A 14682-nucleotide genomic window follows, 5' to 3' on the forward strand; every position below is an offset into this window, starting at 1 on the left:
GGTGGCGGCCAAACGCCCTGTTGTCAACTGGCGGGTAGCTCCGCCTCGGGGAGCGGCTCGCACGAGCGAGTGTGTCCCCCGCAGGGGCCGGCGCGCGGGGGCACCCGGGGAGGCCCGCGGCGGGCCGCGAGCCGGGAGGGGCGCCCCCGTAGCGCCTCGGGGTGGCCTGGAGCACAGCCACGGAGCAGGGCCCGGGGCGCCCCCTCGCCCGCGCTCCCGGCCCGCGCGCCCCGAGGACGCGGCCACCCCGCGATCGTCTCCACACGGACGACAACGATCCCGAAACTTGTTTTTCCTCCCTCTCCCTTCTCCTTTCCAGCCTCCCGGGGTTTGGGGCTTCTCCTCAAGAGTTGGCTGACCTCTCCTGAGTCACCAACTCTGTCAAACCCCAAGACCTGAACGCCCCCCAACTTCCCGGGAGAGACGGGGCCCGCGCACGCCCCGCCACCCAAACACTCGCCCCTGTTTTCCTCGTGCTTAGAAAACGCCCGGCTAGCGGCCGCGCGCTGCACGCTGGGATCAGTAGTTCCCCCAACGCGCTGGGCGCCGGACCGGGGCGGAGCTCAGGGGGACTCCCCCGCAGAGAACTACAGTTCCCGTGGTGCCTCGCGGCGCGCGGCGGGGGCGGGGCCCGAGCGGGCGCCTCGCGCCTGCGCGGGGCGAGGGGCCGGAGGGGGCGGGGCGCCGCGGGCCAACTGCTGAGGCGACTCCATGTGACAGGAGCGGGTCCCGCTCCGGCGCCCCCGACTCCCGCTCGCGACCCCGAGCGCCGCCCGCCCGCCCGGCGCCCGCCGACTCCCGCAGGCCGGGGACGCCGCGCGCGCGGCCGCGCCGCCGGAGCACTCGGGGCGCGGAGCGAGTCGCCGCCCCCCGGCGGGCGTCTGAGGGGCCCCGCGCGGCGGAGGCGGAGCGGCGGCGCCCGGCCATGAACGGCTTCACGCCCGAGGAGATGAGCCGCGGCGGGGACGCGGCCGCCGCGGTGGCCGCCGTGGTCGCGGCCGCGGCCGCCGCCGCGTCGGCCGGGAACGGGGCCGGGGCGGGCGGCGGGGCGGAGGCGCCCGGCGCCGGGGCGGGGGCGGCGGCCGGGCCCCCGGGCGCGGCGGGCCGGGCCCCGGGCAGCTGTGCTGCCTGCGCGAGGACGGCGAGCGCTGCGGCCGCGCGGCGGGCAACGCCAGCTTCAGCAAGAGGATCCAGAAGAGCATCTCGCAGAAGAAGGTGAAGATCGAGCTGGACAAGAGCGTAAGTGGCGGCGGGACGGCGGCCCCGCGCCCCGGGGCGCTGCGGCGGGGGTTCAGGGGCGCGCCCCCCCAAGACCTGGCTGCCGCGGGCCGGGCGCGGGGCGGTGCGGGGAGCCGGCCCGAGGGCGGCCACTCGGGCGCCTCCCTCCGCGGACGCGCCCCTGGGCACGCCGGGGTCCCCGCCCGCGCCCCGCGCGCCCCCCGCGCCCCCCTTCCCCCTCGGCTGCGATCGCGAAGCCAAACAAAGGGGGCCGCCGCGCCGAGGGCCCGGGGTCGTGTTCTCCAGCCCGGCAGCTCCTCCTGGAATGGAGGCGCCTTCTTTGTTTTGCTGCCGAGGCTGGCGAGTGGCCCCGGGGAGTCGCTCCCCGGGTTCGGGGGCGCGGAGCCCGGTCGGGACCGGACCCCGCGGCCTGGAACCGTCTCGGTCCCGCCCCTGCCCGGCCCGGAGCGCGCGGGAAGCGGCTGCGGGGCGCGGGGCGCGGGGTCCGCCTCCGGGGCAGCCGCTGCGGACGCGGGGAGCGCGGACCCTCTGCGGTGTCCCCCCCCGCCCCCCCGATCTGGCAGCCTTCGGGGTTTCCTCCTCCGTCCCCCGCGCGCCGGTGCCGGGGACCGTCCGCGAGGCTTCTCCAAACAAGCCCTAAAGGAGCGCCCCTCCGAGCGCCGGCTGGCGGTAAATGAATAACAAGATGTCAGAGCCCGGCGCACGCCCTGCGTATTTTTAACCTGCACTTGGGTTCCAAGTAAAAGGGCTTTTAGCGCAGCCCTTAGTTTTTATTTTAAGGCGTGACGAGCCGCTGCGTTACGAACCGCAGCCTTGCCCGAGCTGCCGGGCAGCGCTGCAGACGGCGTGTGGTGAGAGGCTCGGGAAAGTTTGCGCTGCTCTCTGCCTGCGCGAGCAGTTCCCGGGCGGGGGCCGGAGCAGCCTGGACGGTGGACTGGGATAATTCATTTTGCTTTGTTTGGAAAGACGCGCTGCAGATAAACGCATTTGTTACTCAGAAAGAAGAGTTTGTCGTTCAGGTCTGCATGCAGTTAGGACATGAAATCCACAGCTCCCTAGTAGAGCTGGGTCGTTTCGTGTTAACTGCAGTTCGGGTGTCGTGTTAGAACGGTAAGGACACACACTTGTGTTACTAAAGTATGCTCTTTACATGGGAAAAAATGCTACCAGATCGTGTCATTGCGGACGTCCTTTCCCCTTGTTAAAAAAAAAAAGAATGAAAACGTGACCTAACCGAGCTCGTTCACCCTCACTGCAATTTGCCGACAAAACCCAGAGGGCTGGAATTTCTCGTCGTCCTCTGCTCCCTCCTTTCCTTGCTGGCACCTTCCCCACTCCACCCCCACAATCCTCTTAACTGTATCGCCAGACTTGGTATGTTTGTCCTGGGTGCAGGATTTGAGAGTGAAAGCAACTTGTGTCTTGAGAACGGCCTGCTTGGACTGTCTCTTATTTCCTACAGGCTGTGTGCTTGGTTAGTGCACGTACTTCACTGCCATCGTAAGCAGTCTGTGAAACTTTTCTGTTTCAGGCAAGGCATCTTTACATTTGTGATTATCATAAAAACTTAATTCAGAGTGTTCGAAACAGAAGAAAGAGAAAAGGGAGTGACGATGACGGAGGAGATTCACCTGTTCAAGATATTGATACTCCAGAGGTAGATACCAGTTTTTGTGTGTTAAATGTGAATCTTAAATAGCCCACCCTGTGACTTTTATAGAAAGATACGGACATACTTTAAAAATACTTAAATGTGAAAATGAAAGCAAAATTAAATACAGCCCGTTAACATGGAGTTACACAGTTTGACTTGTGTATTTTCTTTCCTAAAAATGATGTAGGCCAGAGGTTGGTGGGGGGGTTAGGGGGGGGTGAGAGAATTCACCAGAGACAGAGTGGGGAACAGAACAGGCAGATCCACTGAAACACCCTGCTGAGGGGAGCAGCAGGCAAGACAGGAGAGGTCTGCTACGCCAAGTGGGTTAGCTCCCTGGCTGGGAATGGAGCGCACCGGTTGCAGTGGCTGGTAATAGCTTGACAGTGCTGTGTTTTTAACCCCTGCCTGACTTGTATATTTTCAATTGATGATTCTTAGAGGTCTGTTGTCTTATAACATTTTTGCTTCAAATATTTTATCCTTGATAGATTAAAGTATTTAATACAATTATAGTTTTGATTGTGTGGTCTTTTAAAGTAATGGAATTAAATATGTATTATATTGAAGTTGAAATGTTTTACATATCAGAAATAAATTTTCAAAATATATTATGAACTAACTCATATATGTGAATTTTTTCTAGGTTGATTTGTACCAATTACAAGTAAATACACTTAGGAGATACAAAAGACACTTCAAGCTACCAACCAGACCAGGACTTAATAAAGCACAACTTGTTGAGGTATATATAAATTTTAAACTACTTAAACTTTAAATGAACCGTTCATATAAACAATGGCAGCATTGAATACTAGTCCAATTGTTAATGTAGTATATGTAATAATGCATTTTATTTGGCAAGATCAAAGTATTTACATATCTTTTGTGGAAGAATCTAGTTGCCAAAAATGTTTGTCTTCCAGATAGGAAATGCCTTATGTGATGACTATTCATTGGATTACATGTTGTTCTCTAAGCATCCTCTTAACACGGGCTTTCAGAAATTTTGAGTAGAAAGTTTTTAGTTTGGTTTTTAAACCTATTGGTTTTTAAACCATTTACTCAGTAAACATTCATTAAACACCCGATTGAGACATAAAATAAATTAGAAAGCTGATTTCATTATTTCAGGATTTGTTCCGATGATGTTTGTTTTGGGGTGTCCATGTTTTGCTCACATCTAGAAATATCAGACTTTTATCTACGCTTTTATATAGAGTCTGATATGGGATGTCTAGTTCTTTGGTGGATTTTGAAAAGTTGAGTGTGTGTGTATGTTTATATGTTCTCAGGAAATAATAGAACCAGGAAGTCTGTGCATCACATTGAGATTTTTAGATGTGTGTATTTCTGTTCTTATCATATGTAGAATAAAACTGCTTACTAGATAGAATAGAAATGTAAATATAAATCAGTTTTCTCATATTCTTCAACTTGAATTAGTAGTTTAACATTTTGTGAAGTAGGCATATTGACTAAGAAAAGATGAACAGAAGGTACATTTCTTTAGCAGAATGCTTTTTTAACACTGTAAAGATTCAATATATTAACTGTTTTGCCAGAATTTCTTTTCTTTCTTGCCTAGGAAACAGAAACCCAACTTTTCTTTAAATTTCATTTAAAAGATCTAGGATAGTACATTATTGTAACATAAATACAGATGTTGACTACCATGATGAAACTATATCAATATGTACGGATACTAACCTATGACAGTGCCTTTGGGACAAATAAGAACCAAAAAACATATTATTTGAAATGTTATTCTTAAATGTATGTATGTTTTAAATTCTGAAATCAAATCTGAAGTTATTGATCAGCTAATCTGAAAAAGAATACTATTTTTGGAGCTTTTTCTTTTTAAGAAATGAGAACTATACCCCCAAATAGCCATGAATGTTAGAGTTTACCTAGTCAGATATTCATAAGTGATCCAGAGTTGGATAACTATACTTCTAAATCTATTAATTATCACGTGAATAACTTTTCCTTAAAAAATTTTGTCTTCTGGAATCTTTGTTTGCATATCAACGATCCAGTTTATTCTTGCACGCCTGTAGTTGCAGCACGCATGTTATATTAGCACAGAGAAAACTTCAATGAACCTCTCTCTGATTACCCACCACCCATAACTTTCATTCAGAAAAATGTTAAAGGAACCTGAACAAAGAGTACAGCTACTGAATGAATGAATGCGTGAATGAATGAATCTATTTTGTAGCAAACATATTTGAAAGATATGTTATGGTTTGTTTCTGTAGTGCCAGTATGTTCCCACTTCATATTTATCCCTTCCCTAGGAGTAGGGCCTACACCATTGCACAAAGCATGTGGATCTCTTACCTTCTGTCTTATTTCATTGATATTTAAAGTAAAAATAATTGACTTCCTAATCTAGACTCCAACATAAAGAATTTTGAAAAAATACAGGTGCTAGTTAATGTAGATTTAATTGAGTGGGCTGAGGAATTCTTTGAAATCACACTATTTCTTGTTCGTAACATCATGTTTTCATCCTGTTGGTACCTTGTTAAATACAACATAATTTTTAAAGGAACAGCTCTTATCATCACCTAGCACTTTTTCTTTTGATGAAATGTCTTTTTGCCTAGTTTATGAAATCTGTTAATATCTATAATTTAATTTCCTCAATTTTTTTTTTTCTTTATAGATAGTTGGTTGCCACTTTAGGTCTATTCCAGTGAATGAAAAAGACACCTTAACATATTTCATCTACTCAGTGAAGAATGACAAGAACAAATCAGATCTCAAGGTTGATAGTGGTGTTCACTAGGAGAGATGGAATTGAGACTAAGACTTGGATGTTCAGATGTTAAGACTGTTTATTGTTTTTTCACATGTAGAAATGTTCCTTGTGTATTTTTTCTACAGAGGATTTTCTCTGATTTTATTTTCTTTGTTCCTGACTCTAATAATTAGTTGGAAACTCATGTAAAATGAGCTTTCCTAGATTAAAAAGTATTTTAAATAAAGGTTATTACTATTATAGTTGCTTCAGTGTATTTATTTTGTGAAACTTGATTTTTATTTTAAACTGACTTTTAGGGACCAGTGTTGAGATTTTAATGTATATTTTGTTGCCCGCCCCCCACCCCCCTTTTTTTTTTTTTCAATTCTAAGAAACTAACAGATTGAGGGAAAGTAACAAACATAGCACGTTTGTTGTTTTTTCTGGGGCAGTCTGATTTGGAAGGAAGGGTATCTTAAAGAGCAATATTTTTTAAAGTGCTTTTCAGTGCTGCCAGGTTTGAAAAATACTCCATTGGGATGCAATGCTTTTTATTCCTTTTTTTTTTTTGGTCATGTATATTATTTTCTGATGCTACCTGAAGTAATTGGAATCGCACAATTTAATTTATTTATATGCTTTCCTTCCTCCAGAGGTGACTTATGTGCCAGTAAAGTTAAGTACATTGCTGCAAGTTGAAATAAGAACATAAAATTAGATCTTTAAATTTTGTTTTAGAGAAAAGTTATTTTTGTGGCATGAATGTAGAAGGAATCTTAGCTTTGCTTCTTAATTTTCAGTCATGTCCTATACTGTTTACATTGCAAATTCAAATAATCTATTGAAATAATCTGCAAATCTAACAAGATCTTTAACTTTTGATCAGACAGCTCTGATTTTATAATTTCTTTTTATATTTCATTCTGTCATTTTTCTATTAAATATTTTAACCTCTGCTTTTCCTGGGATTGTATTGCTTAGCCAAGTACTTATTATTACAAATCAATCTTATAGCTTGTGACATTAAAATAAAGAATAGCAGCTTCAGGGAAGACTGGAAATGGATAGACCTTTAATGTAACTCAGGTTGGCAGTTGGACCTGATGATTCTTTTTTTTTTATTGCACGAGGCCGTCCTCTGTGTTGTAGGGTTAGCAGCATCCCTGGAAGTTCACACACTAGTGCCAATGGCACTCTGAAGGTGTGACAGCAAAAGTATCACTAAACATTGCCAAACATCCTGTGGGGGATAAATGCACCCTGGTGGAGAACCACTGACGTAGCTAACTCGAAAGTTCTGGTTCAAAAAAAGGTGAGTCTGCATATTTCTAAGTGTTCAAAGTATCTGGACAGCTAGAAGAGGTGGTGAACTGTAAAGCAGTTGGTCTTTATGCTTGCTATGACCTTTGAAAGACTTACTTGCTGCTTTATTGTTGAGCAGAGGCTGTGATAATTAGTAGTATAGAAACCTCATTTCTAGTATTCCAGAAATCTCTGAGTTTTTTCTTAAGCTGTACAAAAACGAACCACATAGCTACAAGAAGTGATGGCCTATTTGAAGATAGTATCATGGCCACATTTTAAGGACTTATTTTTTTATGTTTTTATCCCATAGAAACCTTTTTTTGTGTGAAAACTTAAGTTATTTGCTAACACTAACGTGTATAAATAGAACCTTTGACTAACAATATAAGTTTCATGTAGTTGCTTATTTCCATAGTCGGATAAAAAGTGAAAGACTGCAGGATGTTGCTTATCCAATGAAATTAAATCCTTGTGAGAACAATTTAAAAACCTAAAAAATTGAGAACTTAAGAACCTCATCAAAGCTGAGGAACTCAAGTGTTAAAGTAAGTTTTATGTAAACATCTTAATTCTTTAAAATTAAAGAATTGGATTTAGAAAATTATGAATTCACAAGAAATCTTTATCCGAATCAAAAAAACCAAACTCATATCTATAAAAGGTACTTTTAATATTAGAGCACTAGGAGAAGAATCCAAAATTGCCATTGAGGTAGAAAGAAGAAAACAGGGGCTTAGGAAATAAATCTATTTGCTAACTACCTTTTACTGAACAATTTAAGACTGGAAAGTAATACCTGAAATTAATGTATTTAGGAAAATAAGCTCTATATTATGTCTATGTAAAGTCATTAAATTGAGGTGAAATTTGCATAACATACACAACCATTTCAAATTGTACAGTTTTTGGTGTTTAGGCACGTGTTATGCAACCACCAGCTCAAATTTCAAAACTTTATCACCCTATAAATGATCCCAATTTCTCCTTTACCCTCCCTCCTCCAACCCCCTGGGACTCTCCAGTCCACCTCCTATTTCTTTGAACTTGCCTGTTGCGCATGTATCATACAGAGGGAATCATGCAACATAGAGGCACACACTAGAGACATTGCAGGTTGGGTTCCATACCAATGTAATAAAATGAATATTAAAGCAAATCGCACATAATTTTCTGTTCTCGGTGCATATGAAAGTTATGTCTACACTGTATTAAGTGTGCAATAGTAGTATGCCTGAAAAGCCAAAGTCCATACCTTAATTTAAAAACACTTGCTAAAAAATGCTGTCATCTGAGCCTGCAACAAGTTGTAATCTGGTGAAGCATCTTGCCTCGGTGTTGGTGACTACTTACTGATTTGGGGGGGGTGGTGTGGCTGTGGCAGTTTCTTAAAATATGACAGAAAAGCCAAATTGTGCTGCACTGATGAACTCTACCTTTTAGGAAAGATGTGTTACATGTCATGCTATTTCATAGCATTTTATAAGTACAACTTTTTCTTTTTTTTAAAGATTTATTTATGCATACAAGAAATAGGGTACAGGCCAGAGGTGTGGGGGGGTGAGAGTATTCACCAGAGACTGAGTGGGGAGCAGAACAGGCAGATTAACGGGGATACACTGCTGAGGGGAGCAGCGGGCGAGTCAGGAGAGGTCTGCTGTGCCATGTGGGTAGCTTCCTGGCCAGGGATCGAACTCGTGCTGTAGTGGCTATGGATAACTTCATAGGTTGCGTCTTAATCCCTTGCGCCACCAGGGAGGCCCTATAAGTAGAACTTTTTTTAAAATTGGAGTCAATCCTCTTCAGTCCTGTCACCACTTGATCAACTAAATTTATGTAATACTGTAAACCTCTTTGTTGTCTTCAATAATGTTCACAGCCTCTTCACCAGGAGTAGAGTCTATGTCAAGAAATGACTTTCTTTGCTCATTCATTGAGAAACAATTCTTCAGTTATTAAAATTTGATCACAAGATTGCAAGCAGTTCAGTCACATCTTCAGGCTCTACTTCTAGTTTCTTTGTTGTTTCTGCCACAGCTGCAGCTACTTCTTTCATTGAAGTTTTGAGCTTCTCAAAGTCCTTTGAGATGTGGAATCAATTTTTTCCATATTCTTGATAATGTCAATACTTTGGCTTCTTCGCATGAATCAAGGATGTTCTTTATGGCATCTAGACTGGCAAATCCTTTCAAGAAGATTTTCAATTTACCCAGATCCATTGGAGGAATACCTATGGCAGCTATAACCTTATAAAATGTATTAATTAATAAGACTGGAAAGTAAAAATGTCTCCTCGATCCATGGGCTGTAGGATAGTTGTTTTATTAGCAGTTATGGAAATGACTTTAATCCACTTGTACACTTTCATCAGATCTTTGGAGTGACCAGATTCATTAGCACTAGTATTTTGACAGGAATCTTTCTGAGTAGCAGGTCTCGACAGTGGCCTTCAAAATATTCAGTAAACCATGTTGTAATCAGAAGTGCTGGTATCTACTCGTTTAATTTATAGAGCATAGGCAGAGTAGATTTACCAAACTTCTTAAGGACCCTAGGATTTCAAAATGATAAATGAGTATTGTCTTCAGTTGAAAGTCACCAACTGCATTATCTCCTAACAAGAGAGATAGTCTAGTCTTCAAAGCTTTGAAACCAGGCTTTGATTTCTCCAGCTATAAAAGTCCTGGACAGCCTACCAGTAGAAGGCTATTTCATCTACATTGAAAAATCTGTCGTTTAGTTAGCCACGTAGTTAGCCACGTTCATCAATAACCTTAGTTCGATCTTTTTGATAACTTATACTGCAGCTTCTACATCAGCACTTGCTGCTTAGCCTTGTACCTTTTTGTTAGGGAGTTGGTTTCTTTCCTTAAACCTCATGATCCATCCTCTACTACCTTTCATGCTTTTCTACCAGCTTCTCCACCTCTTTCAGCCTTCATAGAATTGAAGAGAATCAATTAGCTCTAATTAGGTTTGGCTGGAGGGAATGTTGTGATTGATTTGATCTCCTGTGCAGACCACAGATTTTTTTTCCATGTCAGCAATGAAGCTGTTTGGCTTTCTTTTTTTTTTTTTAAAGATTTATTTATTTATTCATACAAGCACTGGGTAGTCAGAAGCGCGGGAGGGTGAGAGAATTCACCAGAGCCAGAGCGGGGAGCAGAACAGGCAGAAGGACCGAAGCACACTGCTGAGGGGAGCAGCGGGTGGCAGGAGAGGTCTGCGCGCCACGTGGGACCCTCCTCCAGTGGCCGGGGAGCAACTGGGGATCAAACCGGCGCTGCAGAGGCTGTGGGCAGCTTCTCAACCCAGCGCTCAACCGCTGCACCACCAGGGAGGCCCAGTTTGGCTTTCTTCTCATTTGTTGTTCACTGGAGTAACACTTTTAATTTCCTTTAAGAACTTTCCCTTACATTCACATCTTGGCTGACTGGCACAAGAGGCCTAGCTTTTGGCCCCTCTTGGCTTTCAGCATATCTTTCTTACTAAGCCTGCTTATTTCTAGTGTTTGACTTAAAGTGACAGATGTCTAACTCATCCCTTTACTTAAACACACAGAGACCATTGTGTGTTATTAATTGCTCTCATTTTAGTATTTTACCTCAGGGAATAAGGCCTGAAGAAGGGAGAGAAGTGGGACAATGACTGGTAGGTCAAGCAGTCACAACACGCATTTGTGTTAGTGCATGGGTATGGTTCATGGTGTGCCAAAACAATTGCAACAGGAATGTCAAAGATTGTTGATCAGAGACACCGTAACAGATAATAATAATACAAGAATTTGAAATATTTCAAGAGTTACCAAAATGTGCTACAGACATGAAGTGAGTACATGCTGTTGGAAAAAATAGAGCCAAGACTTAAGTTGCCAAAAAAGAAATGCACTATCTGTGAGGCACAATAAAACAAAACACAGTAAAATGTGGTATGCCCATATGTCCTTTTGTGTTTGTTTTTTTCCATCATTGTAGTGTTTTCAAAGCTCAAGTTGCAACACTTATCAGTACTTCATTCTTTTTAATGTCTGTGTAATTGTGTGTGTGTCCACCATTTGTTTATTCAGTCATCTGTTGATAGACATTTGGATTTCCACTTTTTTTTTTTTTACTTGAAGCCATCCTACTGGGTGTGAGATGGTATCTCTCAGGTTTTGCTTGCCCTTTCTTAAATCATGAATGATACTGAACATCTCCTCAAGTGTTTCTTAGTCCTTTGTGTATCTTCTTTGGAGAAATATCCATTCCAGTTCTTTATTCATTTTTTGATTGGTTTGTTGTCTTTTTGTTGTTGAGTTGCGGGAGGGCCTTTATTCTGGATATTAAATCCTTATCTGATGCCTGATTTGAAAGTATATTCTCTCGTTCTCCAGATTGCCTTTTGCATTCTTGAACATGTTCTTTGATGCAAAAAACTTTTTGAGTTTTTATGTAGTCCAAGTACTGGCTTCATGGAAATATTTCCTCTTCTATTTTTTTTGAAACTATTAACTAGAACTGACATTAGTTTATCTTAATGTTTGATTAAATGCACATATTTAATCTAGAAAATTTCTTTGATGGACGATTTTTTATTACTGATTCAATCGGTACTGATTGAATTGGTGATTATAATAGGACTGTTGAGATTTTTTTATTTCTTCTTGAGTCCTTTTTGATATTTTGTGTTTTTAGGATACATTTGTTCATTTCATCTAGATTATCAAATTTGTTGTCATATAATTATTCATATCATTCTCTAAATTTCTATGGCGGTAATAATTCTGCTTTTATGTCTAATTTTAGTTATTTGCATCAGTTGTCTAGCTAAGAGTTGTCAATTTTGTTGGTCTTTTATTTGGCTCCTTTGATTCTGTTGTTATTCTACTCTATTTCATTTATCTCTGCTCTAATCTTTATTATTTCCTTCTTTGACACTGCTTTGTTTGCTCTTTTTCTTCTGCTAGTTTTTTATTAAGTTTGCTCAACTTTTTCAAAAGTGCAAAGTTGATTTGGGATTTTTTTAATGTAGACATTTATAGTTATAAATTTCCTTCTGAATATTTTTTCACTACTTTCAATATGTTTTTTTTTTTTTTTAAGATTTATTTATTTATTTATTTATACAAGCACTGGGGTAACAGAAGTTGCGGGAGAGTGAGAGGATTCACCTGAGAAAGAGCGGGGAACAGAACAGGCAGACTGACGAAATACACTGCTGAGGGGAGCAGTGGGCACAGCAGGAGAGGTCTTCGCGCCATGTGGGACCCTCGTTGGCGGCCGGGGATCAAATTGGTGCTGCAGAGGCTGCTGGCAGCTTTGCAACCCAGTGCTCAACCACTGCGCCACCGGGGAGGCCCTATGTTTTGTTTTTGTTTTCATCATCTCAAAATATTTTCCAGTTTTCCTAGTTGGTGATTTCTTCCTTGACTTGCTGGTTGTTAGTATGTATTTTTTAATTTCCACATACGTGCTGATTTTCCGATTTTCATTCATTTGTTATTTACTAGCTTCATTCCACCATGACTAGAAAAAATAGTTCCAATTATTTCAATTTTTAAAAAGAACTATGGAAGACTGTTTATGTTACTATATATTCTATCCTAAAGAATATTCTGTATGCACTTCAGAAGAATGTATATTCTGCTAGTCTTGGGTAAAGTGTTCTGTATGTATCTGTTAGGTATTGTTAGTTTATAGTATTGAAGTCCTCTATTTCCTGATTAATCTTTTGTCTAGATGTCTACCCATTATTTATAGTAGGATACTGGGATCTCCAAAATTGAATATTTTTCCCTTCAGGTCTATCTGTGCTTTATATATTCTTTGGCTCTGTTGTTTGATACATGTATATTTATAATTCTTAGATATTGTTACTGACCTATTTAACAATATTAGTAATAAAAAAGACAAATGTCTTTGTCTTTTCTAATAACTTTTTAATTTAAAATCTATTTTTTTAACATTTATTTATGCATATAAGAACTGGGATACAGGGCAGAGGTGCAGGGTGTGAGAGGATTCACCAGAGACAGAGTGGGGAGCAGAACAGGCGGATCTACTGAAATACACTGCTGAGGGGAACAGTGGGTGAGACAGGACAGGTCTGCTGTGCCATATGGATTAGTTCCCTAGGCAGGGATCGAACTCAGCAGTGCTGATAGTGCTGAGACTTATCTCCTAAGCTACCAGGGAGGCCCTAATTATCTTCTCTTAACTAAGCTTAACTAAATACTATTGAAAAAACAAAATATTTATTCATTAATATGATTGAATGAAATACTTGCTTTTAAAAACATAATGAACTAGTCAGAAAAAAATTTCCATAAGGTAAGTTGTGAACATTAATGTCTTAAATTTACTTGGTAGTATAGTATAAAGAAGAATGTCTGCCTCTATACTGTACTTGTTTCTAAAAGAAACGAGTAATCGAATCTCATATTTCAAAGTTATTTCCAGAAAGAAGAGAATATGATGAACAATAATCATAATAATCTATAAAATTCCATTTATTAAAAATTTATCTTTTTTTCAAATACTGTTCTCATCAGTTTTTAAATGCAATAATAATGGAATGCACATGAAAAAGTCACTGTTGCCTCACGTAAGCTCACGAACTGATAGGTCATTTATAAATAGAGATAATGAGTCTTTAACTCTCCCTCAAAGAGAGTCTCTACAAAGTAGAAAATTAAATAAGTTTACAGATCATTTTCTTTACTTATGCTGTGTGCTGTTCCAGAAAAGGTATGACTTCCTTGTCTAGTTTATTTATTTTTATTATTATTATTAATTTAATTTCATGTTTTTTTACATCATTTTTCATTTTTGCACAATGTATGCATTTTCATCTTGGTTATAGTTCGTCCCCATACAAATCCTACCCCCCCTTGTTTTGATCCTACTCCCTCCTCCCCACCGTGTAGTGTATCTCTGGTTTATAGTTGCTTGTTGATTTTGATTTTCACTTTATTGCAATTAGTCTTTTTCCTGGTCTCTAATTTAGGTTTTCTAAATTCCTGCTATGAGTGAGACCATCTGGTATTTTTCTTTTTCTTTCTGGCTTATTTCGCTGAGCATGATCCTTTCAGCTCCATCCATGTTGCTGCAAATTGCATGAGTTTGTCTTTTTTGATTGCTGAGTAATATTCCATTGTGTATATGTACCACATCTTCTCGATCCAGTTATCTACTTTTGGGCATTTGGGTTGTTTCCATAGCTTAGCTATTGTAAATAGTGCTGCAATAAACATAGGGGTGCAGGTGCCCTTTTGAATTAATGTTTCTATGTCCTTTGGGTAAATACCTAGGAGTGGAATTGCTGGATCATATGGAAGCTCCATCTTTAGCAGGTTGAGGAATCTCCACACAGCTTTCCATAGTGGTTGGACTAGTTTGTTGTCTAGTTAGTTTAATTTTAATAGTAGCCCAATTCAGTCAAAGAAAAAAAGTCCAAACAAATCATATAATATTTTGATTAAACTATGAATTTGATTTTTAAAGCAATTCTATTCTTTATGCATTATTGTAGGAGGTCACACTATTTAAAAACATGTTCTGACTTTTATTTGTGCAGATTTTGCAATAACTAGAATTTGACTACCTTAAAATTGCTTGGTCATGTCCAGAAAAACTTATTGAGCACTGAATGGATACCAGATACTTTTCTGGATGTGGTCATTAGAAATAGATCAGATATCTTCAAGAATGTATTTCAATGAAATTATTTACAAGAAATACCCCTTAGTGTTACTATA

The 14682-nt window shown here is 41.5% G+C and overlaps 1 protein-coding gene across 1 annotated transcript; it reads left to right on the forward strand.

The window, feature by feature from the left end:
* The first annotated feature begins 925 nt into the window (after positions 1-925).
* Positions 926-5903, forward strand: SAP30 (Sin3A associated protein 30). Its single transcript, XM_037526444.2, is given in 5 exon segments — positions 926-1097; positions 1100-1239; positions 2771-2896; positions 3540-3638; positions 5568-5903. Coding segments are annotated over 5 exon segments (660 nt in total). The 3' UTR covers positions 5691-5903.
* Positions 5904-14682: the final 8779 nt, after the last annotated feature.

The sequence above is a fragment of the Talpa occidentalis genome, unplaced genomic scaffold (assembly GCF_014898055.3).
Source record: "Talpa occidentalis isolate TD23 unplaced genomic scaffold, MPIMG_talOcc4v2.1 talOcc4.4, whole genome shotgun sequence".
Taxonomy (NCBI): Eukaryota; Metazoa; Chordata; class Mammalia; order Eulipotyphla; family Talpidae; genus Talpa; species Talpa occidentalis.